The sequence below is a fragment of the Malaclemys terrapin genome, chromosome 16 (assembly GCF_027887155.1).
Source record: "Malaclemys terrapin pileata isolate rMalTer1 chromosome 16, rMalTer1.hap1, whole genome shotgun sequence".
Lineage (NCBI taxonomy): Eukaryota > Metazoa > Chordata > Testudines > Emydidae > Malaclemys > Malaclemys terrapin.
The window spans coordinates 28,071,332-28,098,487 of record NC_071520.1 but is presented as its reverse complement, the minus strand read 5'-3'; the positions used below and the strand labels follow the sequence as shown (position 1 = coordinate 28,098,487).

Sequence of the window (27,156 nt, the reverse complement as noted above, 5' to 3'; positions counted from 1 at the left end):
CATAGAAAGAGTTCTACTCATGGTAGATTTTGTGAAATCTTGTCAAATAAAACTTAAATTGTGTCCAGACTATAAACAGATATTGTCTCTAAATCTAGGTGCAGCCATGACTGTTCCACACTTAATATGCAAAACGAACGGACACCTGGTGACTAAAGCAAATGCAAGGAAACTGGAAGTATACAGCTTCCTGTCTAGTTTCGAATGTGCTGAAAACTCAGCCAGATTTAAGATAACCGATAAGCAAAAAAAAAGATTATTAACTTAGGTAAAATGTATATTTATTTTGGGGCTTTTTCTTTTTAAACATATCTATTAAGTGAACAACTAGCTATTTGAGAGTTGAAGATGAAGCTATTGTGTCTGGAGCATTCAATGACTGAATATTCTACCACCCACTGCACAGTAGAGGAAAGGTTAATCATTTCATATAGAACAGACTTAACATCTGAACATCAAAGGTTTCAGACTTCACAATGCTGTCCACATTCCTTGCTCATGCTTCGCATCTGTGTTCGTTTACAGCACAGGAGAGAGAACATTCACCGAAGACAGCCAAAATACTTCACTTTAAAATCGATCCCTCTTGATGAGTCCATGGCAGAGCGAGACGCTCTCCCAACTAGATTTAAGCTTAGATTCTGGAGCCCAAGGTGGCAGCATTCCAAAATAAATAACTAAATACAATAAATATATATATAAATAGCTTGTTGAATCAGCACCAGCTTGCTTACTTCAACCTCTGATAAGACCAAAGACGTGTCCCTATGTCCCTGGCCAAAATTTTCCCTCCTCTCTCCAACTGTTGAGATGGCTATTTGCCTGGCTGCTGTCCACTTCCCCAGATATGACAGCATTTCAGTGGGGCTGTGTGTGAAGTGCTCTCTGGGACCCTTTCAGATGAATGGAGCTTTGGAACTGTTAATAATAACTTATATAGAGCATTCCATCGTCTAAATCTTTTACAGGCATTATTAGACATGTAATACGCTAGCTAATTGTGGTCCACTTTGTAATAAATCCACTAAATGCACAGGTGGCTGGAACTCACTCTACCCCTTGCTATGGGCTAGTCACTAGAGGGAGATGCAGCTAGGGTGACCAGATGTCCTGATTTTATAGGGACAGTCCCGATATTTGGGGTTTTGTCCCCCCCACCCCCGTCCTGATTTTTCACACTTGCTGTCTGGTCACCCTAGATGCAGCTGAAGACACGCCATGTGTCATACTAACACACAGTATATTTATTACTGTTCTACTATCTTTAATTTGGACCTGCACTTAGAGAATTCTGCTGAATGCTTTTTATAAATCTAGCTACATAAATGCATTTTTTAATCTGTTCAGGCTTACCACGTCAAACTGGTTTCGGTCTAGGGGCAAAAAGCTCACCCCACTGTGAAGGTAGAAGTTATTGCTTAGAACAGCTGTCTTAAGACCTTCTGCCCGGATACACTCTAAAGCTTCAGTCATAATGGGGAGCGGTTTTGACATCTGACTACTGGTTAGATCAGAGAGAAAGGAGTCCACTGGAACAGAGAAGTTTGCCTAAGAAACAAGAGAAACCCCAACAATGATCATCACCAGCAAATGGAAGAAAATGTGAAACTTTGTGCATAGCCTGAGATTGGCTGATCATTTTAGCTTATTGCCCCACTTCCTCCTGTAACAGGAGGCAGTCAGCCTAGCTCTCTGGCTAAACTGCTCAAACACAATAAATAAAAGTTCCTTAGGTTCCTAATTCTACAGAGGAAGGAGATGAAGAGTTAAGCATTAAAGGGATGAAGCTGGGGAAGAGAAACAACTAGAGACCCCTTATTTATTTATAGTGCGCTTCCACCACGGCATCAGGGCAGATCACAAATAAAACCATTCATTACAACTGAGCAATCAAAAAAGGAGCCTTCTTTGTAGACTGATCTGTTTGACAAAGGCTTGGTTGAAAAGCTGAGCCTTGCTTTACGACAGATTGAGTATGTTGGCTTCTGGAGCATGGCGCAAGTTCCACTGAAACTACAGACGCTCCACCAAGCATGTTGCTTCTAGCCATTAAACGTCGATCTAGGAACTGTCGGCAAAATTCAGTCTCTGCCACCTGGATGATGCCTAAGGAAGGATGTGATCTCTTTGCTGACGAGCCTCTGCTTCTCCTCTCTCCCTGCTAACCCTTCATCAGAGGTGGATATCACACATCTACAATAGCTCTCTTGGCACTGGAAGTGGAAAAACTAAGAAAAAAAGCTATGAAGCAAGGAAGGCAGAAGGGAGGGGACCAGATTAAGGCAGCCTCTGCTAAAGTACCAGAATAATGACTGCAGTGTAAAAATCTAGATAGGCAGATCGAGTAGACAGCTGTGTCTCTTAAATGCATGAGAAGATGCTTTAGGAAATTGCATTGCAGACAGAAAAGTCCACACCTGCCCGTGCTATACATGAAGCAACAGTGGAAGCAGCAGCAGAACTTTCTACAGACAGGACTCTTTTAAAAATTGCTCTTTTGTTAGCTCTCTGATTTCTATACAGTTTGATGAATCTGCACGAAACCCCATTCTCCTGTGAGAAGTCAGCAAGAATCAAGCAGGAAAGCTGGGAGCTTGGCTTACAATCTCAGAGCACTGCTGTCCAAATTCTTGCAAAAACGCCGCTGATGTCAGCTCCCCTCTCATGTACCTCATCCAGGGCCTGTTCTCCCCTCCAGATATTAAGGCTTGTTTGATAGTGCCAGGTGGAATACGGTGCCGCACCTCCCATTCTAAATAAAGGAAGGTAGCAGAGTGAGGAGACAGCACACCGACGTTGTCAGGAGTGGGAAAGCCCTAATGGAGAAGGCTGTGATTCTGTCACGGAGGTTGCGGAAGTCACGGATTCCGTGACCTCAGGCTGGCCCCAGGGAGCACCGAAGCAGTGGTCCCGGGGCAAGCTGCAACAGCTGCTGCTCAGGCGACCTCGGGCGGCTGGCCCCAGGGAGTGCCAGGGCAGCAGTCCCCGGGGCCTCGGAGCAGCAGGTGGCTGGGGGTAGTTAGCCCCCGCAGCCAATGCAGGGGCTAGCCATCAGCCCCTGGGGCCCCAGAAGCTGCTATGTTTTAGTCAGAGGTATTTATATTGTAAAAGTCATGGACAGGTTATGGACTGTCAGTTTTCATTTATGTCCTGTGACCTGTCCATGACTTTTACTAAAAATACCCTGTGACTAAATCTTAGCCTTACTAATGGAACTGAAATCCCTCAACACTAGTTGGCATTACAATGAAGTCTAGCACAAAAAAGGCAATATTAGCATTCATGAAAGGTGTTGAACTGACAGCCCAGGTGACTGATGTCCTCTATACACCCACAGAAGAAATACAGTAACAGTTCTCCCCAAGCCATCCTGCCAATGTGCCTCAATCCTGTCCTAGAGAGCGAAAAAGGATTAGTTCATGTTCATATAGTAGTCAGAAGTACTACAGGACAGTTTAATCTTCACCCCCCATTCAACCCTTGACCTCCCACCTGCAAATGCCAACAAGATTGCCAACTATGTCAATTCTAATAGATTTGATGATGTGTATAAGTGTTCACTGGGAATTGGAATCACCACCACCATGTCATGTAAGTCCCCAAAGAGGAAGTAAAGTTGACCATCACTGTATTGGAAACAGCAATGAGAGTTATAAATAAATGTGAAATATACTTGTATTAACTGCACAAAAAGGTCACTAGTCAGCTACTCCAGTTAACATGTCCAATCAAAAATACTCACCTACAGCCACCCGGTAAGGGGAAGGGAGAAGAACTCCCCCCATGTCAAAGATTACAGCTTTATAGAGACTTGAACCAGAATGCCTCCACTGTACCAAACTTGGAGGTTTGTATCGTACATGCTTTAGGATTCCTGATGTTCTGGCACATTGGAAATAAGAGGCTTGGATAAATCTCCTAAGGCCCATTCTGCAAAACTCTGTATGGAGAAGGGAATGTTTTAGAGATATATATTTAGGATTCTCTGGCTTTTTCTTTAGATTATAACACCACTTATACCTTGGACTACGTTCAAGTGTAGTATCAATTTTATTAGTAGCACAGTTTTATTACACACTGTTCTAAGATGCCCATCAGGATACTATCTGAGCATGTCTAACATACAGGCTCTGGATAGGTGATCATGTTGCCCTCCAGCTGCTGGTCCATGGGAAAGATAAGGGAGACAGTGTGAAGGAATCTCACCCAAGCAGGTGGCTCTGTGTCAATGTGATACAGCCACTTCGCATGGCAGTAGGTACAATTACATAATTTCCCCTATGCTGCGCCATCCCAGATCTCACAAACCCTTGTTCATGCTGCTCAATTCTACCCTCATCACACCTTAGCTGGGGGAGGAAATTTACCTTGTGCGCCTTCCTTAAGCAAGGCCCCACTCTATTCTAGGATTACCATATTTTAATACTCCAAAAAGAGTACACTCCATGGGGCCCCAGCCCCGCTCCAACTCCACCCCTTTCCCACCCCCAGCCCCACCCCAACTCCGCCCCTTCCCCGCCCTGGCCCCAACTCCACCCCTTCCCCAAAGTCCCTGCCCCAACTCCGCCCCCTGTTCCTCCCCCTCCCCTGCTTCCCGCGAATCAAATGTTCGCGGGAAGCCTGAAACATGCAGGCAGGCAGCAGGTAAGCTGGGGCGGTGGGGACACGAGGAGGCGCGGCCCAGTCCAGCCCCCCCGGCCGAGCGGCTCCCTCCGGCGGCCGGCCCCGGCCAAGAGACTCTGGCCCCAGAATGCCCGGCCCGGCCCGGCTCGGGCCCTGGGGCGCCGGCCCCGATTCCGGCCGAGCACACCGGCCCTGGCCAAGCGGCTCCGGCCTGCCCCGGTCCTAGCGACTCCAGCTCGGCTCAGACCCTGGGGCACCAGCCCCGGCCGAGCGGTGCCGGCCAGCAGCCAAGCACCCCCAGCGCCGGTCCCAGCGGCTCCGGCCCGTGCCCCGGTTCCGGTCGAGCGGCTCCAGCCCGGCCCCAGCGCCGGCCAGCAGCCAAGCACGGCCAGCCCCAGCGGCTCCGGCTCCGACCCCAGCGGCTCCAGCCCCAAGCCCCATGACCCCTCCCTATTTTCCCGGACATGTCCCGCTTTTTGGAATTTCCTCCCGGACGGGGATTTGAGGACCAAAAAGCTGGACATGTCTGGGAAAATCCAGACGTATGGTAACCCTACTCTATTCCCCCAAGTCCCTTCCCCAACTCGCACCCAGCCTCCCCCCACAAAGCCCAAGGTCCACCCCCCTCTGCCCCCAACCTCCCCTCTGCCCCCAAGGCCCACCCCCCTCTGCCCCCAACCTCCCCTCTGCCCCCAAGGCCCACCCCCCTCTGCCCCCAGCCTCCCCCAACCTCCACCCCCCTCTGCCCCCAACCTCCCCTCTGCCCCCAAGGTCCACCCTCCTCTGCCCCCAAGGTCTGCCCCCAGCCTCTCCAAGCCCACCCCGCTCCACACCCCTGGGCCCCAGGGGAGTTAGTACAACAACAGCTGGTGACCTCTGACCTTCAGCGGAACGAGGCTGTGGCGCTAGAGGGGGGAGCCCTCTCCTAGCAACAACCCCCGTAGGTATAGGAAAATGAATCTCACGTGACCAGGGCCCGGCGCAGCGCCTGCGTGACCCCGGCGGGTCAGAGGGCAAAGGTCTCGGGGGCGGAAGCAAGCGGCTCACAATCCCCGGCGTTGTGCTGTGTCCGGCCCGTTCCCGCTCGGGCCCCGCCGGCCCGGGATCCCCGGGCCCTATGAGCGTGTCACTCGTCGTGATCCGCCTGGAGCTGGCCGAGCGCTCCCCGCTGCCCGCCGGCTTCCCCTACAGCGCGGCCGGTGAGTCCCGGGGAGCCGAGGCGGGCGGTGGGTCTCCCTCCGCTGGGGCTGGCGAGTCGCTTCCCCTCCCCCCTCCCCGCCTGATCGAAGGGGGTGAGCGGGAAGGTGACCCCCGATGGAGCTGGGGGAGCAGGGTATCCTCCCCCCCCCCCGCGAGTGCAGGGGTAGGGGGCTGGTGGGGGAGGGGGAGCAAGGTGTCTTCCCCCCCCCTCGTTCAGGGGCGGGGAGTTCTCTCCCCCCTCCCCGAGCAGGGGCGGGGGGCTAGTGTATATGGGGGGGCAGAGTTTTCTGTTCCTCCTTCTGTGTAGTGGAAGGGAACTGATGGGAGGGGGGTCAGGGTGTCTGTCTTTTTCTGGGGGTGGGGGGTGCTGGGGAAGCAGCGTGTCTGTCTGCAGATCTCTGAAGGGGGTTGAGGTGTGGAAGCAGGTGCCCCCCTGCCCTTTGAAGGGGGAGGGTTAACGTGTTTTATTGTTGTTGTTGGGTTGGGGTTTTTTTTAAGCTTTTATTTTGTTTGGCAGTTTCTAAAAGAAAACAACCTTGCTCGGGGCAAACTAAAACTTGTGGCAGCAGCAAATGGGTGTGATGGGGGGGGGGGGGTGTCCCCTCATCAAAGGCTCTTAGACTAAACACCTAGTACAGTTATTAAAAGTGTTTTCTAAAGTGCATCAGGGTATAGGCAGATAAATGCAGTCAAATTTGACAGGCATGACTAAAAAGGAACCACTCTCCTGTATAAAGGATAATAACTCAAGACTCCCTTTGTTACCAGATAAAAACCCTATGAAATCTGACCTGGCTATAGCTGCCACTGATATATATGCAGTGATGGTGCTTATATGACTCCTCAGAGTTTAAGTGCACTGTTTGGAGGGATGATTAACTCGTCCTAATATCTGACCACATTTTGCCCTTTTTTTAGCTTCACAGCTGTTGAATATAAAAGAGATTATACATTATTTTAAAGAGTGACAGACCACATGTTTGTTGTAGCGGAAATAAAATATATTCTCAGAATAGTGCTCTTCTGATTCATGTTTTTGCTGGCCGGAAGAAGGAATAAAAGCAGTTTCAAGAATTAATTTAATAAGCTAGTAATGGCCTAATTGTTGTTGTTACACAGGTCTGCTCTGCCCTTGCTTGAGTAGAGTTGTTTGTTTCTGCTTCTGGGTTGCTATTGTAATGACATTAATCATCGTTTCTACTTAGCCACTGAAATGTCTGATGAGGAAATCAAAGAAAAGTCATTAGCTTCAGCTACAGCCTGTCTAGAAGGAAAGGCACCTATGGAAAAAGCAGCTATTATTCACCAGCATATTGGTCGCAGAGAGATGACAGATATGATCATAGAGACCATAAAGTCCAATCCAGGTACCCATTCCAAAAGTTTGAAAAGGGTGGTTTTGGTCCTGTTAATTTCTCTGGTACATTTGTATGGCTATGCAACAAATTGTAGCATAAGTTGTCTCTTAGAAGTATTTAAAATTGGGCTGATTTTCCAAGGTGCTGGGCATGCAGGAGTGCCCAGTGACCAAAATCTATTGTGCTACAAACGTAAGGGCATGAAAATGCCAGTTTTTTTTTTTAAGAATTATTTTTTGGGAACGGGTAGGCGAATCCACTTGGCCAGGCAAAGCACTACCCAACAGGGACAGCCTCTTGCCAGTAAACGCAAAGTGTACACTTGTTTATTTGTGCATGCACATCAGAGTACCCTATCCTTGTGATTAGCAGGCAGGTTCGAAACTCTCAATTGTTTAATGTAAAATTCTATAACTTGTGGAAAACTAACTTCAGAATGGAGAAAAAAATGCAAAACTAGATGATATTAAATTCTATAGCCAAACAAATCCCAAGGAAAATTGTCCTGACAACATTGTTTGCTTTCATATTTAATTCAATAAAATCTGTTTTTTAACTGTAGAAAAGTCAGGGTGCTACAGAACTTAGCATGGCACCCTTCAGAGCTTGTCTAGCTGGCTTCACAGCACCCCGGGGCCTTGCCAATAGCTCTCTAACACTGGTGACTAAAGATGCTTAGTAGTTATGTTGATAATTATTGTATGTCCGGACCCCATAGATTAGAACTGTTTGTAATTCTGTTTTCAAAGGGAATTATTTGACTTATCTGGCTCTATTGTACATTAAGATGACAATTAAAGTGCAGTTGAAGTTTCTAATGTGTGGTGTGTAATCAGAAAGCTTTTGATTTGTAAAAGATGAGACAAAAGCTGCAATGGAAGGAAGAAAATCTTCAGAGGCTTCATCTGTTGACGATAAAAGTAAACGTGATGGTCCAACTAAAGAATGTGTTGAGGCTGCTCCAGACTCGCCATCTAAGCAACTTCCTGACCAGATTTCCTTCTTCAGTGGGAATCCATCAGTTGAAATAGTTCATGGCATTATGCACCTGTACAAAACAAAGTAAGAACATGATTAACTAATTATAGATTTAGTGTGAACAATGCCATAGAATTATGCTGCCATCCAGAAGGGTGAGTCAGTAACCATTGGGGCTGCTACTCCTTGGACTGGCAGAGCAGTGACACACTGGCAGTGCGATATATTGGCATCCAGAAAGGATTACAGTGCCATCTGAATTGTATCGCTGCAGTAATGGTAGAACCTGAAGCAGGTCCAGGCCTTCCAGCCATGGGTAAGGTCACTTCTGGTAGTGCGTGCTTGTGCCAGGGTTAGAAGTGACGAGATAAGTAAAAATAGTGGCTGCAGACAAACTGGTTTTGAGCGGACTCTGTTGAAGGATATCCCTGCATTGAAATTCCTACAGCAGAAATAGGGTGGGAACCTGCACTTTCCAAATGTGTTGGGTTTTTCTTTTATTATTTATTTTTATGATAGCACAATTGTGTACTTTGGGGAGCTGAATGAGAATTTCAGTCTCTGATATTCATCGTGAAAGTTACCAGGACACGATGACATGTTGTATGCATACTCCATTTTTAATGATAACCGTTGCAAACCACAAAGGCTCAAAATATTCCTAGAACAAATGAGCAAGTTCCAACTACTTTTCTAAAACTACAGATCTCAGTTTGAAGGGGATGATCTGTCTCTTCCAGTGCTGCATAATTCAGCACACGGTTCATGACAAAATTTGTATGGGCATTTTTAGACTTGTTATCACAACCTCTTGTTAAATCTTAAATGCTTGCAAATAGGTAAAGAGCTTTGAGGTTGGTGTTTAAAATAATGTTAATAGCTAACCATTTGAACTATGAAGCATCAAGTTTTCTTTGTCTTCTATGTAAAATGGCATTGTCTTATAATAGGATGTCTAACTCGACCTCAGTTTAAGACCGTCTAATTATTGTCTTATTAGTAAGATGACCTCCTTAAAAGAAGCTGTAAGGCGAAGCGCCATGCTGTGTATTCTCACAGTCCCTGCTACAATGACCAGTCATGACCTTATGAAGTTTGTGGCCTCATTCTATGAAGTAATTGAACATATGAAAATCATCAGAGATTCCACTCCAAACCAGTATATGGTGCTGATAAAGTTTAGTACACAGGTAAAACCTAAAGATATTAGACTCCTTTGCTGTAGGAACTGTTTTAGAAATGGCTTGTGTGTTGCTCCATAGATACTATTGGATGGTGCTATCCAACTGCAGCGGTCTGCTGTGTTACCTGAGATCACACACCTTATCCTCTTGCTGTGTAAAGCGAAAGGTCTTTCTCACGCTTTCCTTAAAGCGACACTGAGCCTGGTAGGCCTGGAATTAGGCCTGCATCTTGAATGGCTGCTATGGAAGCAAGTGCCTCTCTATCCTACTTCCTACTTTGTCACAGCTGACGGGGTGTTGAAATCTAGAAAATCCTGCTCTCGGGTGCTTCAGAAATGACTGTGCTTCTAGTAAGTAGACGAGGATGGAATAAAAGCACAGCATGCTTCTAAACATACTCCGATATCTTCACGAGCGCGTGGTGCAGAGCGCAGAGCAGAAAGGGCCTGGTCAGCGTGGCAGCATTAGTTTGGATAGAAATTAAGGATTGAGAAGACCCATTACCCATCTAGTCCACTGCTCTGAGGAGAGTGGGGCATTTGTCAAGATCAGCAGGACCACTACACATACCCGGTGTAATAAGCTTCCTTTCTCTCAAGAGTGGGTGAGGTGGACTAGATGACCGAATACTGTAGTTCTCATCCATGGCTGTCAGAAGGCTAATATTCCTATGTGTTGTGTACATGTATATGCACCCAGAAATGCAGAAAAACCCACTCGATAGCAACTTGCTTTGTTTGCACTAGACATTTTCTGAACAATCTTGCACTAATTCAGCAGAACTGTCTAGAGTTAATTGACTTGGCAACTTCTCATTTGTCTATCAAAAATTGCTGATTTCTGCTCCAGTAGGCCCTCAAAGGCAATTGCTGCATGCAGCAAAAGGCCGTTTGAATTACATTACATCATTATTTGTTTTGTGGAGCTGTATGGCTTGTGTTTATATGAAGCGACTTGAAACAATGACATGGACAGACTGGAATCACTTCATATTTTACTATTAAAGCATGGGGAGGAAAGGAAGAGATAATACCCTGAAATCTAGCTCGCTTCACTTGCTGGTAGGATCACTTACTGGAATATCCCAGCATGTTAAAACGTTGCCACCCAGTGATGTTGCCACTGAGTGGGTGGCTTGGCTAGTCATTCTGAGGCAGGTAAAATTTTGGGCCTGATGTCTGAGAGTGTCCTTTCCGAAGTCATACTCTGTTATTGGTGGCTCAACAAATATCTGAGATGCTTTTAAGTGAAATGGATTCTCTCCTGTAGTTAAATTTTATATGCCATCCTTTTCACCTACATGAACGTCAATGTTTTTGAATAGGGCCCTCTGCAGCAATCTTTTTACTCCAGGTTTTTGCAAAGAGACAATATTTGCTTCCCACCCATGCTGAAATTGCTGACTAGGGACAAAACTAAAGAGAGAGATTGTCTATTGCTGTTGAATATTAAGATCATAATAGCTATCCTCATTGTGCACGTCAGTTCTTCCTGCCAATTCAAGTAAACTATTCTGCTGAAACCAATGTGGAAATGAAGGGATCCTGACTAGCAGGAGCGCTCAAGAGATTAACCTATGAAATACCTTTATTTTTGGTAATATCATGGTACTTGGAGGTCTCATTTGCCTTACTCCTCTTCAACTGGCTCCCTTTGGTTTGTGCACAGGCTGATGCTGATAGCTTTTATATGGCCTGCAACGGTCGACAGTTCAACTCCATAGAGGAAGATGTGTGCCAGCTGGTGTATGTGGAGAGGGCTGAAGTCTTCAAATCGGAAGATGTAAGTTTCTTTTTCTGATATCTTACAAGTGGTTTAATAGGATTATCTGGGAGTGGGCAGGGCAGGCCTGTCTGTGGGGCTGGAGGATACTTAACTGCAGCAAGCCCGACTCGGCCTTTGATTGTTGCAATACTTCCCTAGGGGAGAATGACTTATTCGCTGAACTGATGGGGCTCAGCCCTAATAAGTGATCCCTGAAAATTCTCCAGGTCCAAATTTCTTCCTCTTACAGTAGATCTTAGCGATTCCCAAAATCTGAATTGGGCCTGGTGCAGATAAACTTACCATATCATGTCTGTGCTTTTGAGAGGCGGTTGTATGTTCTGAATCAGTAATGCTGGGGCTAGGATAGCGAAGCAAAGCATTCCCCCCCAAACAAATGGATTATTTTCCTTTCAGATTTATCCGCTGGTATATTAACCCACAGTAATTCTTCACCCTCACCCTTGCAACACCTCGGTGCGGTGGAATAAATGACCCCTATGGGGAAGCTAAAGCAGAACAATCAAGTGACTTGCGCATGGTCACAGAGAATGTACCGGAGCTGGGAATAGAACCTGAGGCCTGGCTCCTACTCACGTCTCTGGCATAGCTCCTCTCAGATGTTTAGGAAAAATCACTGAAATGTTTTGCCATGCATACAGTTGAGTATTAGTTGTGCACTGTCAATGGTTAGACCAATAATCAAAATAGCTAACAAGGTCAGCCACTGTTGTGGTTGAATTTTTTGTCTGCATTTAAACAATTCATTTACTCCCTAGCCCCCGCAGGTACGAAGCAGTAGGGTAAGAGGTTGTGTAGCTAAACGTACAGAACTTACCCATAGCATATGGTGTGTGCAGCGATAAGCTTGTGTTCCTCTTCTTGTGAAGGGAGCCAGCCTTCCCGTAATGGATCTGACGGAGCTGCCAAAGTGCACGGTGTGCCTGGAAAGAATGGATGAGTCTGTGAACGGGATCCTTACCACAGTGTGTAACCACAGCTTTCATAGCCAGTGTTTGCAGCGCTGGGAAGACACCACGTAAGAGGCTTTTTATTCTCCTGATTCAAAACGGTGTGTTTAAGGTGTGGTAAAGCTCTTCCTTGCCTACATTGACAGGACCAGCTCTTCATCGCTAATGCGGGGATGGGAGCTGCTCCAAGCCCTAGTGATCTTTGCCTTCCTTGTTAGGAGGCACAAAAGATAAATCTCCTAGACAAGGATAGTTGGACAAAGCTCCCTCTGGCTCTTCACTGCCATGAGCTGTTTGCAGAGTAACACACAGAATTTTAAAATGCTGTAGGATAGAGATGTCAGCTGTCACTGTTTCAGACACAGAGACCCCATCGTCTATGTCCAGTCTTGCACGGCTCAGCTTCTCCTTGTCTACATTGGGTCAATGTCCTCTCCACTGACATGTGGATAACTGAGGCTGTATGGGAGGTGTAATGCAATAGGTGTCTGTTTTAGATGTTTCCAAAGCTACACAAAGTCTCTGCTCTGAGGCATTTTCAATCTAACTTAGACATTACAATAACGACAAGGAATTGGGCCTGATTGCTAGACCAGACTCTGTCCAAGGGGAGATCTTCGCTGCAATGCAAAGCGGAAGGGAAGGGATCAAAAGCCAACAAGGTTACTTGGCAAATCGGAAACTTGAGGCTGCTTCAGTCATAGAGCGCAGCAGGAAAAAACATGGCCCAGACTGAGACCAAGGGGATAAGCGCTCATGTTTCTAGCCAGGGAACACAGGGCCAAGCTTCAGACTCAGACTGATCCCTTGCCTGCGGCGCTGCTAGCTGCCATTAGGGTGACCAGACAGCAAGTGTGAAAAATCGGGACAGGGGGTGGGGGGTAATAGGAGCCTATATAAGGAAAAGACCCAAAAATCGGGACTGTCCCTATAAAATCGGGACATCTGGTCACCCTAGCTGCCATCACCATTTCATTACAGCCCCCGCTGGGTTTTTCCAGAGGCTTTGTATTTTAACTAAAGTTGTACCCAGCTGTCCGTACCTGACCCCTTACTCAAAAGTTTTTAGAAATAAAAGTCGGGAGGGTGAGGGGGCGGGAGTAGGACCTACGTATAGAAGCACAAAATCCTGGTCTGAGTCTTGGCCTCTCCCTGTCTCCTCAATCCAGTGGAGGCTGAGTGTGCTGAAGCTGTGATTATGCCCAGGCAGTAATCTGGGGGGAGTCAGCCTTGTATTGCTTTACAGTGACCTCTTCTGGAGTAGCATTAGCTAGGCTTTGCAAGGAATCTTGCGCCAAAAACTACATGGAAAGTACAATATAAATTTCCAGTGAAGAGTGAAGTAGAGCGTAACTGCCATTTAACATTACAAATGTGTGTTGCTGAAGCATTCGAGAGATCTTATCCTTAAAACGTGTGCATTCTTGCCTTTAATTACTTAACCTTAATCCTTTAGAGTATTTTTGCTCTTATTAGTTCTACGCATTCCATTTAGATAGTGCAGTCAGATTTGAACATGTCTGAGTCCTTCACAGAATCTCCCAATGAGAACAAAGTCCTTTTATCTATCATTCATATTTTGCATTCCTCCTGGTAATTAGTTGCCATTTGTTGCAGTAACTCGGATTGCCTGATGTTACAGAAAAGTAAATATCAGAACTGATCTCAAATTCTTTATTGCTTTCCTGTCTATAGTGGCATCATTCCTTTGTTACAGTTAACATTTCACTATATACCCTCTTTTGCATGCCATGTTTCAGTAGAGCTAATTGGTCTTGTCCCAAAGTATACTGCATACAAAATGTCAGCAGGATTGAATTAATAACTTCTCGGTAAAAATAGCTTGGTGCCTCATAAATCAAAAACAGTTTAAATTTAAAGAAATGAGATTTTGCCAGTGACTGACTAATCCAGATCCCTCCTGGCTCATTTTTAACCAAAAACTGGCACAATATCAAAGCTTAAAACATGTGTATTGCACAAGGCTACATCTCCTCACTAAAATTAAATCTCTTGCATGACAATTTTTTTCTAATTAACGTTGTTTTGCTAGACTAGAATATCTTCAATAGTGCATATTTGCAGCATCCTCCCACGAGAATGCAACAGGATCCCGTGGAGCGTTACACAGATAGTAAGGAAATCTGGGTTCTGTTGTCTCAAATTAAGACCATCTAAGTAACAAGGAAGTGGCTGTAGAGAGAAGGGTGCCTTTTTCTTTCCTTTGAATGAAAACTCTACATCTAACCAACCAGATGATTCTGACGCAGCCCACCAACCGGGAGATTGCTCCTTAATCTATATCTACACAGCTCTTACTTCTCACAAGAGCCAAATGCGTGACACAGACCCAAACTAAGATGCATTCAAAATTATCCATGAAATGTGAGATGGATAATGATCTAGGGGGCTAGCCCCACTCCTGGTGAGCAAAGGTGCCAACCTTGTTTTTCCAGCTTTCTTCTTCTAAGATCAAAATCATCATGGTGATCAATTGAAGGAAGTACTAATTGAGGCGGTCCAAAATAATCAGATTGTTCACTATCCAGAAGAGTTTTACTGGGTGCTTTTTCTTTTAATGTTGAGGACAAGTAATGTTTCATGACATCAGTTGACTTGCATTACATTCTCCATGGAAAAGACTGGGTGCATTGCCAATCTCGTCTCCCGGCTTTATCCCAGCTGTTCAACTCTTGGATCACAGTTAAAACTAAGATTATTGCAAGACACTTCATCTGGTTTAAGAAATGGCATTCATCAGTTTTACAGGAATAACTAGTGAGAGAACAGCTGGTTTGAGCAGGAGGGAGGCAAATTTTGGGTCAAACTAGTGAGGAAAAAGCTGAAAGACGGGTGGGGGCAGGGAGTGTCCCACAAAAAACCCCAGGATGCAACATCTGCCTTAAACTTCCTGGATAGGATCAGTTTCTCCCCATCTCAGCAGTAATCATCGGGTTCCATGTATCTAACTGTATCTGCTTGATTGTTACGGTTATAGGTGTCCTGTCTGCAGGTACTGCCAAACACCTGAGCCAGTGGAAGAGAATAAATGCTTTGAGTGTGGAGTTCAAGAAGTAAGTAGGTGGGGTGGGAGATGAGTGAGACTTACTAGTTTTGATCCCATTGGTGCTTTTTGTCATTTTAGTTTCCAAAACCTATAATGCACTGGGCTGCTGTTGGCCCATCTTTCTTCTGGCTAGATTAGTGCACCCATTTTCCATTGGGGTTGGTCCACTGGGAGGGGATGCTGTTGCACAAAAAAAAAGATGTCCTGCTGTATGAAAAATCTTCCCAGGGCCTTTGAGAAGCATAGCAGATGTTCAGAGCTTGCTTTCAGTGTTCCTTTGGGATGCCTCACTTTGGGAAGGTTGCTCTTTGGGCTGCCCTTGCATCTAGTGCACTGAGACCTCTTTCAGTAGACTTGTACTGTACTTCTGCTGTCTTGCCTTTAGTCTTCATGGGGGTGCACAACAAGCAAACCCTGTGCCTTGCCTAGGAAGGTGATTAGAAATATGAGCAGCAGTGCGTGCTGTCAGTGGAGGATGCTACAGTTGTCCTTGCTGGATGCTTTCTCAAACCTCTAAAACCACACAAGCACCTTTTTCACATTAAAAAGTGTTACTCTTATATGTGTGCAAAATCTCTCTCCTTCTGTTGACAGAACCTTTGGATTTGTTTGATATGTGGGCACATTGGATGCGGCCGTTACGTGAGCCGGCACGCTTACAAACACTTTGAGGAAACTCAGCACACTTATGCAATGCAGTTAACCAATCACAGGGTTTGGGACTATGCTGGAGGTAAACCTCTCCCTTCTGCTCTTAACGGTAACCTTGCTCGCTTGGACATAATTCTCAGAATTTTTCTGCGGTGGCATTTTTAACACAGTCCTAGAAATAAAGTTAACATGAAGATTTGAAGGGAGTTTTTGCTGTGTTAATATCCCATCTTCTGGGGCCATCTGTTTTCTCTAGTAAAGCCATTCCAGATGCTTCAGGGGGAGGCCATAAACCCATAATGCCACAGGGCAGCCCTGTAGCATTGGTGGAATGGAGAGGCCTGTCTCCTGATCAATTTGCCCTGAAGCATGACTGAGCTTTTGTAACTATCTTAGCTAGTGTCAATGCAGATGCTGTTAAACGTGGACTGCATTAAGTAATTACTAATCTCTTTGCCTCAGTATTACTCTGTGGCATCAAGCTGCATGATTAACTGCTGTGTAAAGTATTTCCCATAGTTCCAGCCAAGTTATAACACCTGGGTTTTCTCAAATTGAAACTACCCTTAGTTTGGTTGCTTTTCTCTCTTTAGATAATTATGTCCATCGACTGGTTGCAAGTAAAACTGATGGGAAGATAGTTCAGTATGAGTGTGAGGGGGATTTGTGTCAGGACGAAAAAATCGATTCCTTACAGTTAGAGGTAAATATTTAGCTTTCTTCAGCTACGACTTTGTGCTGCTATATATAAACGTGCATCCACGCTAAATGTGACTAAAAATGGCATATGTTTTACTGCTTTTTACTTCTTTTGGCTCTGCAGAGCCAACACAGCGAAGAGTTAGCGGGATTCTGTTCCTTCCTGTGCATCATCAACCAAAAGTTCATAAATTTCAGTCAGTTACAGCTGTGCAAACTCAGTGGAGTTGCAGAGGTGTTACTGATGGCCAATTCTGGCCAGTGGAACATTCCTTACTAGTGATGATACATGAGAAGGGAAGACTCCTAGTTTGACTTCAGGAACCCAGGGTGAGTTTGTGGGGCAGACAGAAGTAAACTGAGCATGCTTGATCTAGAATCTAAGCTCTAAGACCCCCCCATGGTGGCATTTTTTACAATTATACTTTTCAGTGTGAAACCTTACTTGATGGCTAAATCACTATAACCTTATTTTTTCTGAGAACTTGGATTCTGCCATCTTAATTGGCCTTGGGTTCAAATTCAGCATACAAACCATCAACAGAACTTAATGGAGGATTTTTAAATATATACTTCGCTGGTAGAGCAAACTAGATCAAACTTTGGTAGAAAGAATTTACTTGACTAGCTATTTGGAGTCTCTACTGAAAATGTTTAAGGGCTTTGTCTTCCTGCTTAAACCTGCATTGAAGTCCTAATCTGGTATTTGTTAGTGTGCAGCTAAGCAAATGATCATATTTTCCCAAATCCTCATTATAAATTTACTAGAAGATCAAACAGGAAAAGATGGGATGTAAAGCAATAAGTCCTTGTTTAAACACAAAAATAGCATTGGTAATGAGCATTCCTCGCCAGAAGAAAGCACAAAATACTGAGGATCGTTATTCACAGCTGAAGATCAGTTATTTCTCCCCAGGTGCAGATCACATGAGATTTGCACCCAACCCCTCTTCTTAAGGATTTTAGAAGCCTGTTCAGTTGTAGAGTAAAACCACCTGAAAATGGAAAACAAAGTGCTGGCTCGGAGATCCTTCAATAGATCAAATGCAGATAGCAGGTGTGACTGGTAACTTCATGTTCTCGTTGAAGGTAAAAGCTAAGGGGACTTACCACTTTTTCTAGGGTGCTTTTATTGTCCTTTCCCCTCATTATAAAGCACTTACTATTGTGATGCTAGCGATGGTCCATTTAAAACTCACAGGGGGAACACCACGAGCATGCAATAAAGATTTTGCAATTAATTTGATTTTTTTTTCATTGTCTGTGCACTGCGTCTGCAGTTTGTACCCATCTGTGAAAAGTTTAGCGTACTGCTTCTGCACAGTTTAATTGTATTAGATATCTGGAGCCCTTTGGGTTTATTGGCATCTGTGAAACAGTGGTAACCTGCCCTAACTATATATTTCTGCATGTCTTGTATGATTGTAGTACTCATATTTGCTTACAAGCCAGCTGGAATCTCAGCGCATCTACTGGGAAAACAAGATAGTCCGAATAGAAAAGGATACAGCGGAAGAAGTAAGCTTTTTTTTCTTCCCTAGTCTTGTTAATTGAACACTTGGCCTGATTCTCAATGTGCTGAACACCCCCAGGTCCCATTGGCTCTAATGGGAGTTGCGGTTGCTCAGCACCTCTGACAATCATGCCATTACTGTGCAGTTTTCGTGTCAGGGAATTACGCTGCCCTAGGAAGGAGAGCTCCTTTTCTTCTTTAGAGGGGAATTAGCTTGGAGATCCCTCCCCTGTCTTGTGCACAGACTCCGAACATTGCTGATGAGCCGTGCAGAAGGAGGCAAAGCACCACCCAGATTGAAGCCTGATTTAAATTTGGTGGCTCTGAAACCTATGGAACTAGTGGAAATGTTAGGAAGCCCTGAAATGAAAATCTGGGAAATGTCACTCTATGCTACACTAGCCCTCGCTAGTCTTTTGTGACATTAACTTGCTCCACTGAAGAAAGCAGAAATAATCTCTGCTCCGCACATCCCCCAAAAGATGTTGGTTTAGAGTTCTATGATTTTGTGGAGTGTTTTATGGGCAGGACTGATCCAAAATGTCTTGGGCAGAAAGGTACAGAAAAGCTTTAGTGAAATTGGAGAACATAAAAAATATCCGTAATCTGTGCAGATCCGATTGGTGTTTATGCTTTAAGTGAGTCAAAGCTCTTGGCTAAATCCTCAACTGAACCTTGGCTGCATGCTGTATAAGATTACATAAACTTTGTGGCTTCCAATTAATCCTGCACTGTATCTGCAGTTAAGCCACTCCATAAACATATGAAGAATTCATGTAAAATTAGCTACATGTATTGGGTCCCGAAAACTTCATTTTCAGTAAGAAATGGTTGAAGAACCTTATCTGTGTTTCTGTAAAAGAAAAAGTTTTATAGTTAAAATCCTCTTGGAAATAGCTGAAAACACAGAAGCTACAACTCTAGTTTTAAACTAAAATAACTAGGCCATATATTCTGAAGATGCCTCCTTATTCTAAAGATCCCTGTAATTGTTCATGGACCTCTGTCCTTAGAAGGGCCTTTTGAATTAACTGTACAAAATATTCCACTATCCATTGGCAAGTGTGCCTCCCAAAATTAACCAGAAGTTGCATAAACATTAAACTATAAGTCTGAAAAGCATAAAACCTGACCTGGTTTCACAGTGGCTCCATTGAAATCCGTGTGTGTGGTGGCTTTTAAACTTGTCAAGGGTGCTGCTTCAAAAAAGCAGTGTCCATTTCAGTCCATGTTGCCAGTATGTGAAAGGTTTTTTTTATTAGCTATTGAATGACATCTCTCTTTCCCCACTTTGAGCCATCATTCTGTTCACTGGGTTAGGATACAAAGACATTCCTTGTTTAGTTTTTTTTGGTTTTTCATACATCATATTTAGTCCCCAGATCACGTATTGGACTGTGGCTCTCTTTAAGCAAAGCAATGGTGCCTGGTTGTATATTACAGTGGAACAGGACACATACCCAGACATATGCAACTTTTTTGGTTTGAATTATGCATGACTGAGAGATAATGTCAGTAGGTCACTGTCCTATGACAGAGGTCGGCTGCTGCTTAGTAAACACTGAAGTGGAGCCAGCATCTGAGTGTGAACTGCTAAAGTAACTCTCTTTAAATTTAAACTTCAGAAAAAGAGGGCAGCAACGTAGGGATTTGCTGTAGGCTTATTTAGTGTCCCCCAAGGTCTGCCCCACACCATCTTTACAAGCTTAGGTGCGGTTCTCTAGAAGCAGATTCCATAACAATTAGCCTCTTGTCAGTGTGTCTGTTAATTCTTCTTCTTTTTTGGCTAGCAGCATTTATAGGGATTTCTTCTTTTTTTTTTTTTTTTTTTAAAAAGGGGAGGGATTTTTTTCTGCTGCTTTCAATCTTTTGAACACTTGCTCACCTCATTCAGCAATTGGTCAAAGTCTAGAAAATGCTCCTGAAAACGTGACCGTCCTAATGAAAGTGCACAGGACTTTGACCTGTTTGAAATGTCTGTTTGTTTTTACAGATTAACAACATGAAGACTAAATTTAAAGAGACCATTGAGAAATGTGACAATTTGGAGCACAGGCTGAACAACTTACTTAAAGAGAAACAATCTGTGGAAAGGAAGTATGTTTCTGTCTCTAAAAGTAGATTTTTAACAAGTCTCCTAGCTCTGGTTTTTATACACGCTACTTTAAGACTCAAATTGGATCTGACTTTTTAAAACCCTCTTCATCAAGTTCTCAATACTTCTTGAATATGAATATTTTTAATACCCTCAACTGGTGTGGTAAGGACCCTGACTTTAAAAATCCGATGTCCCACCTCTGTGGGTGTCTTATGTATTTAAAGTGGCTGTAGCATGGAATGCAGCTTTTGATCTGCTGCTCTTTCCACATAGATTGCTTGGTTAGCATTCATTAAATCTTTCTCCTTCCATGCCCACTCCGAAGTGGAAGCCAGTCAGCTGTGTAGTCAGAAGGAATACAACCTGCAAAGGAAGGAAAGCAGCTGGAAGGAGGAATTCTCCATGAATAATGCATTATTAAAACAAACTTTGAAGCATCTAAACTAAAGATGCCTAACATAGTGTCTGTCTTTGTAACAATCCCTAGCACTCTTGTACAGTCCCTGTCATCCTTGGTGCTTTACACACTTTCCTGGAAATTCGGCAAGCATTATCCCTGTCATACGCACTGATTAAATTGGGGCACAAAGGTGGTGACTATCCCATGATCATCCAGAAAGTCTGTAGTAAAGCTGGAGTCTGCTCAAGCCACCGTACCATACTGCGTGTGGAACATGTGTTTGTAGGCAGACGGATGAGACACAATTGCCAGTAAACCATAGGCTGGATTGGAAAACCTGTGTGATAAGGGATGACTGTTAACATGTGATGGTTCTTTGTCTTTCTGCACTGTAGCTTCTTGTCCTCGCATCTTGGTGGTACCAGTTGATTCTAACATCTAGCCAATGCCTAGATCTCTGTTTTTCATAGATTCTAGGACTGGAAGGGACCTCGAGAGGTCATCGAGTCCAGTCCCCTGCCCACATGGCAGGACCAAATACTGTCTAGACCATCCCTGATAGACATTTATCTAACCTACTCTTAAATATCTCCAGAGATGGAGATTCCACAACCTCCCTAGGCAATTTATTCCAGTGTTTAACCACCCTGACAGTTAGGAACTTTTTCCTAATGTCCAACCTAGACCTCCCTTGCTGCAGTTTAAGCCCATTGCTTCTTGTTCTATCCTTAGCCTCTAAGGTGAACAAGTTTTCTCCCTCCTCCTTATGACACCCTTTTAGATACCTGAAAACTGCTATCATGTCCCCTCTCAGTCTTCTCTTTTCCAAACTAAACAAACCCAATTCTTTCAGCCTTCCTTCATAGGTCATGTTCTCAAGACCTTTAATCATTCTTGTTGCTCTTCTCTGGACCCTTTCCAATTTCTCCACCTCTTTCTTGAAATGCGATGCCCAGAACTGGACACAATACTCCAGCTGAGGCCTAACCAGAGCAGAGTAGAGCGGAAGAATGACTTCTCGTGTCTTGCTCACAACACACCTGTTAATACATCCCAGAATCACGTTTGCTTTTTTTTTGCAACAGCATCACACTGTTGACTCATATTTAGCTTGTGGTCCACTATAACCCCTAGATCCCTTTCTGCTGTACTCCTTCCTAGACAGTCTCTTCCCATTCTGTATGTGTGAAACTGATTTTTCTTTTCCTAAGTGGAGCACTTTGCATTTGTCTTTGTTAAACTTCATCCTGTTTAACTCAGACCATTTCTCCAATTTCTCCAGATCATTTTGAATTATGACCCTGTCCTCCAAAGCAGTTGCAATTCCTCCCAGTTTGGTATCATTCGCAAACTTAATAAGTGTACTTTCTATGCCAATATCTAAGTCGTTAATGAAGATATTGAACAGAGCCGGTCCCAAAACAGATCCCTGCAGAACCCCACTCGTTATGTCTTTCCAGCAGGATTGGGAACCATTAATAACAATTCTCTGAGTACGGTTATCCAGCCAGTTATACACCCACCTTCTAGTAGCCCCAAAAGATAAAATAGTTTTAACCCAAAAGAGTATAATCCTGACACATTAATCCTCCTGCTGCATTGCTGTTCAATATTGTCATTAATGACTTAGATAATGGCATGGAGAGTACACTTATAAAACTTGCAGATGACATCAAGCTGGGAGAGGTTGCAAGCACTTCAAGGGACAGGATTAGAATTCAAAATGATCTTGATACATTGGAGAATTGGTCTGAAATCCACAAGATGAAATACAATAAAAACAAGTGCAAAGTGCTTCACTTAGGAAGGAAGAATCAAATCCACAACTGCAGAATGGGGACTAACTGGCTAGGCAGTAGCACTGCTGAACAGGATGTGGGGGTTATAGTGGACCACAGATGGAATGAGAGGCAATAAGGGGTTGCAGCTGCGAAAAAGGCAAATATTGTTCTGGAGTGTATTGACAAGAGTACCGTATGTAAGACATGGGAGGCAATTGCCCTGTTCCCCTCAGCACTCGTGAGGGACGCTCAGCTGGAATTCTGTGTCCAGTTTTGAACACTTTAGGAAAGATGTGGACAAATTGGAAAGCGCCCAGAGAAGAGCAACAAAAATGAGAAAAGGTTTAGCAAGCCCGACCTGTGAGGAAAGGTTAAACAGGGGTCGGCAACCTTTCAGAAGTGGTGTGCTGAGTCTTCATTTATTCACTCTGATTTAAGGGTTTGCGGGCCAGTAATACATTTTAACGTTTTTAGAAGGTCTCTGTCTATAAGTCTATTATATAACTATTGTTTTATGTAAAGTAAATAAGGTTTCAAAATGTTTAAGAAGCTTCATTTAAAATTAAATTAAAACGCAGAGCCCCCCGGACTGGTGGCCAGGACCTGGGCAGCGTGAGTGCCACTGAAAATCAGCTCACATGCCGCCTTCGGCACCCGTGCCATAGGTTGCCTACCCCTGGGTTAAACAAAAGGCACGTTTAGTTGTGAGAAAAGACTGAAGGGAGACTGATTACTGTGTCTCCAAATCCTGTTAAGGACTGTTATAAAGAGGACAGTGATCAGTTGTTTTCTGTGTCCACTGAGTGTAGGACAAGAATTAATCGGCTTTATTTGTAGCAAGGGAGATTTCGGTTAGATAGTAGGAAGAAACTTTCTAACTCTCTAAGGGTAATTAAGCTCTGGAACAGGCGTCCAAGGGACATTGTGGAAACCCCATCACTGGAGGTTTTTAAGAACAGATTGGACAAACCCCTGTCAGGGATGGTTTAGGTTTACTTGGTCTTGCCTCAGCCCAGGGGGCTGGATTTGACCTCTTGGGGTCTCTTCCAGCCGTACCCTTCTGTGATTCTATAAACTTTGTCTGACTTGACACCCCTGATAGCTTAACTCCTCTGCTAATTAGGCCACTGTGGCTGCAAGGTCTCATTTGCTTTTTCCTTCTTTCTGTTGTGTATAAGGTGCATTCAGCTGAATAACAAGGTGGCCAAACTCTCCAATGAGCTAAAGGAGGAACAGGAAATGAACAAATGTTTGCGAGCAAATCAGGTCTTACTGCAGAACAAACTAAAGGAAGAAGAGAAGGTTCTAAAGGAAACTTGTGAGCAGAAGGACCTGCAGATCACAGAGATACAGGAGCAGCTGCGGGATGTCATGTTCTACTTAGAAACACAACAGAAAATCAACCACCTCCCAGCTGAGACCAGGCAGGAAATCCAGGAAGGACAGATCAACATTGCAGTGGCATCTTCTGCAAGCTCACCAGCGGGGGGCATGGGAAAGCCGCCTTCCAGGAGAGGCCGTAGCAAAAGGGGCAAGTGAGGATTGGGACAAGTGGATCGACCTCGCTTCTGAATGACCAGGCCCAAGTGTCAGGATTCAAGCTGAATGTTACGTTCAACACTAAATACCACATCCAAATAAGGCTCAGCTAGAAGTTGTTTTCAGAGCTTTTCATAAAGCTGGCTGCCAGCTAATGGGAATCTACAGTATTTAAAAGCATCTCACTGCATTAGCTAGCTAATCATAGGCAGATTTTAATCACCATTTTGCCTTCCTACCTTATCTAAGTCCCACTTCATACATTATTTTCTCCTTGGAGATTGTGTTCCGTTTTAGACGTGTCTGAAACACAAAACAAATCTTGTATCCCCTTAAAAGGACATGACAGGGTAGTTCAGCCCAAAGTTTTAAAGGTTTTTTGTTTTTTAAAAGCCTCTTCCTACTAACCAAGATCAGAAATGCTCATATAAATAAAAACTTTTAATTGAAAACCTGATTCAGTCCCCATCCCACTTAGTGTGTGCAACCCAAACACCGCAGCATTGTGCTAGTGCAGAATTAGGATAGGAATAGATGAGTTAGCATGGACAATGAAACGGAGTGATGTGTTTAAAAATAATAACACCATTACCATGGTTTGAGAATTAATGTGATACTGCTGTAAGGGAGTCCATTTTAAACAATTAACCAGCTGTCCGCTTTAAAGCTGTTAGCACTGCACCAGACCACCTTCAAAGTACAAGGGATTGTGAAATGAGTATGCTATGGAAATAATTGAACACAATTATTTATATGCAGTGTTGTAGCTGTGTTGGTCCCAGGTTATTAGAGAGACAATGTGGGGGAGGTAATATCTTTTATTGGACCAACTTCTGTTGGTGAGAGAGACAAGCTTTTGAGCTTACGCGGAGCTTTTCCTCAGGTCTTGGTAAGCTTGAAAACTTGTCTCCCCAACAGAAGTTAATCCAATGAAAGACATTACCTCACCCAACTTGTCTCCATAATTATTTATAGGCATTCCTACTAATTAAATAGGAACCATATATGCAAAGACTGGTACCTGTTGCAGACTAACATTGTTACACTGTTCTGCTCTCTGAAGTATACTTCTTGGAATAAGATGCCTTATACATTTGTCTTCTGCATATTTAAATTGTGCCAGTGTGAGGTATCTGCATACTCTCGAGTGCTGTCCTCTGAGTGAGGCCGGAATGATACGTGTAGGGTGAAAACCACACGTTCACTTTCCCCTCTCTGAATCTGTCACCTTTCAGATATGGCCCAAATACTCTGGGCTTTCACACTAGTCACTAGCTTGCTACCGTTCCAGGCTGCCATACACTTGAGGAACTGCTCACACTCCGCCAGGATAATGTAACATCTTCATACTGGGTGCTGTGACTAGCTGGGTGTATTAGCTGTACCTAATTTCTGTGGTAGCTGAACACACACTGCAAGCCCAGGTCCTGAAAGTTATTAGGAGCCCAAATAGCTTTTAGGATCTGGACCTCAGGGGCTCCCTTATTTTCCTTTAACACCCCTCTCATTTTTCCAATTGAGAGGTAGAGACTGAAGCCACCCATTCAGTTTGCCCTACAGCCATCTGTGGGCATGCAGCCTTCTTAGGGAGAAAACTCTGGTTCAAGTCTGGCTCTTCATCCTAGAACCCATGTTGGTATGTTACAATGTCTCCCTTTACTGAAGGCCTGCATGTGTGCGATGACATGTGCTCAGTGTTTAAAGGATGCAGACTTACCCCTTCTTACAAACGTGTGGGAGAACTTGTGACTGTGTCCTCTCCATGGGAGAAGCTGTTCAACATTCAACTGCAGCGGTTTCCTCAATTTAGGCCAAAACCAATGCAACTGAAGCTGTGACTTATCCAGTTGCTAAGCTGGACCAACAAGTGAAAGTAGCTTTAGTTTTTTATGGGTGAGTTACAGGAGCAAGGCTAGAATTGCATTGCGTTAAATCTGCTTCTTGCCTTAACCGATTGGCTGGCTGTTTAGGAAGGTTACATTTTCTTGCACTTAAAGTACATGACTTTTGTTCATGCACCGAATGCATCCAATTCTTTGCTTTGTAGACTTGCCCTCATCTGCTGAAGCATGACTGTACATGAACTTCTTTTTAGGGTGTAGACTGTACAACCGGGCCTCTGGCTGCTGTAAAATATTCTAAAGAATTAGAAATGTACAACATAGCTTGCTCTCCTATAGAAACTCTATTTTATTTAAAATATATTTTTACACCAGCTGGGATCCTCTTACCTTTTGCTGAAAGCTTGCTGTGTGTAGAACACTGTATCCTAGAATTCCTTTTCAGAAAATGAGACCTAAAATTAAAAGTGTACAGTATTTTTGTTTTGTAGCTGATCACACGATTGAGGGGGGAAATCTCTAATCGAGGAAGACAGGCTTGTGGGGGGGAGGGGGAGAGACTAAAACCCAAGCAAAAGGAGAACTGTGAAACAGAATGGTGTTGAAGGTAAAGAAATGGCGTTAGTAAAGTAAAAGATAGTCAGCTTAATTCCAGCCTGTCTGAGAGCTATTCAGGGGCCTATGTGAAATTAGTTGATATTACTGGTTAGGTATCTATTTCAGACAAGCACTCTCTGCAAGTCTAAGTTGCAAGGCCAGCAGTTGAATTAACACCTCCCTATGCGATATGGGGGCTAAGCTACTCTCTGTCCTACCCATGTTCCATCCAGCTATACGCACGCTGGCAGGGCAATGGGAGCGGGGGAGCTTGCATGTTACTGCTCACTCTATACCTCGGCTGTAGCTAACAAGGACTTCTGTCCTGAGCTGTCACAGCAGCACCTTTCACAGGCACGCAGTCATTTTAAGGTAGTTTGCCACGTGTTTGCACAGAATGAGATCAGCATTTGTAAATGGGTAGATTAGAATCCCTCTTACTTACATTTTAACAGTTGTGTGAGACAGCCTTTGATGTAGTTCTTACTGACTGACACTGTCCAGTAACATCTGAAACAAAGGATATTAAAAGTGCTGAAACTTGGGTGAATGGTCTCTCTGCATTTGTGTGAAATGTAACTGCGTGGGGCTGTCTAGCTAATGTACCAGGAAAAGATCTTTTAATGCGGCCTAAAGGAGATGAATGGATTTCAAAGGGGAAGAGAATCTCCTCCTCAGTTTATTTAACCTGGAAGAAGAGTCCAGATTTATCCCATTCAACTTGCTCTGTCTTTACAAGAATTGTTTGTTGTAGCCGGAGGTGGTGATACTCACTAGGATAATTGTTTGTTTGTTTGTCACAGTTACTGGCCTAACTGTCCCTTCCTGGCCTCTTATAGTGCTGCCCACTGCCCACCATGGCCTGTCTTGGCCCATAATCTCTCAGGGTGGA

General features: G+C 44.2%; 2 protein-coding genes across 3 annotated transcripts in view; one reads left to right on the top strand and one right to left on the bottom strand.

The window, feature by feature from the left end:
• ACAD10 (acyl-CoA dehydrogenase family member 10) overlaps positions 1–5,583 on the bottom strand; it is a 31,696-nt gene extending 26,113 nt beyond the window's left edge. Inside the window, exons 1-4 of one of the 2 annotated variants that reach the window (XM_054006036.1) lie at positions 5,505–5,583; positions 3,743–3,940; positions 2,604–2,752; positions 1,354–1,548 (exon numbers count right to left, since the gene is read on the bottom strand). In XM_054006036.1, coding sequence (XP_053862011.1) covers positions 1,354–1,548; positions 2,604–2,752; positions 3,743–3,929 — 531 coding nt within the window. In that variant the 5' untranslated portion in view covers positions 3,930–3,940; positions 5,505–5,583. The remainder of the gene's footprint in view (positions 1–1,353; positions 1,549–2,603; positions 2,753–3,742; positions 3,941–5,504) is intronic. The other variant, XM_054006037.1, reaches the window with a different exon arrangement.
• A 73-nt stretch (positions 5,584–5,656) lies between these two features.
• On the top strand, positions 5,657–26,808 carry BRAP (BRCA1 associated protein). Its single transcript, XM_054006038.1, has 12 exons — positions 5,657–5,822; positions 7,029–7,190; positions 8,039–8,243; positions 9,160–9,349; positions 11,012–11,125; positions 11,998–12,146; positions 15,077–15,152; positions 15,740–15,878; positions 16,390–16,499; positions 17,924–18,013; positions 20,002–20,105; positions 23,466–26,808. The coding sequence occupies exons 1-12, from the start codon at positions 5,741–5,743 to the stop codon at positions 23,824–23,826; spliced, it is 1,782 nt and encodes a 593-aa protein (XP_053862013.1). The 5' UTR covers positions 5,657–5,740; the 3' UTR covers positions 23,827–26,808.
• The last annotated feature ends 348 nt before the right edge of the window (positions 26,809–27,156 follow it).

Excerpts from the sequence above, each read along its gene's own strand:
- BRAP (XM_054006038.1), top strand. The coding sequence starts at position 5,741 with ATGAGCGTGTCACTCGTCGTGATCCGCCTGGAGCTGGCCGAGCGCTCC. Across the intron at positions 15,879-16,389 it reads GGTTTGGGACTATGCTGGAG|ATAATTATGTCCATCGACTG; the intron begins GTAAACCTCTCC and ends TTCTCTCTTTAG. Across the intron at positions 16,500-17,923 it reads TCGATTCCTTACAGTTAGAG|TACTCATATTTGCTTACAAG; the intron begins GTAAATATTTAG and ends GTATGATTGTAG.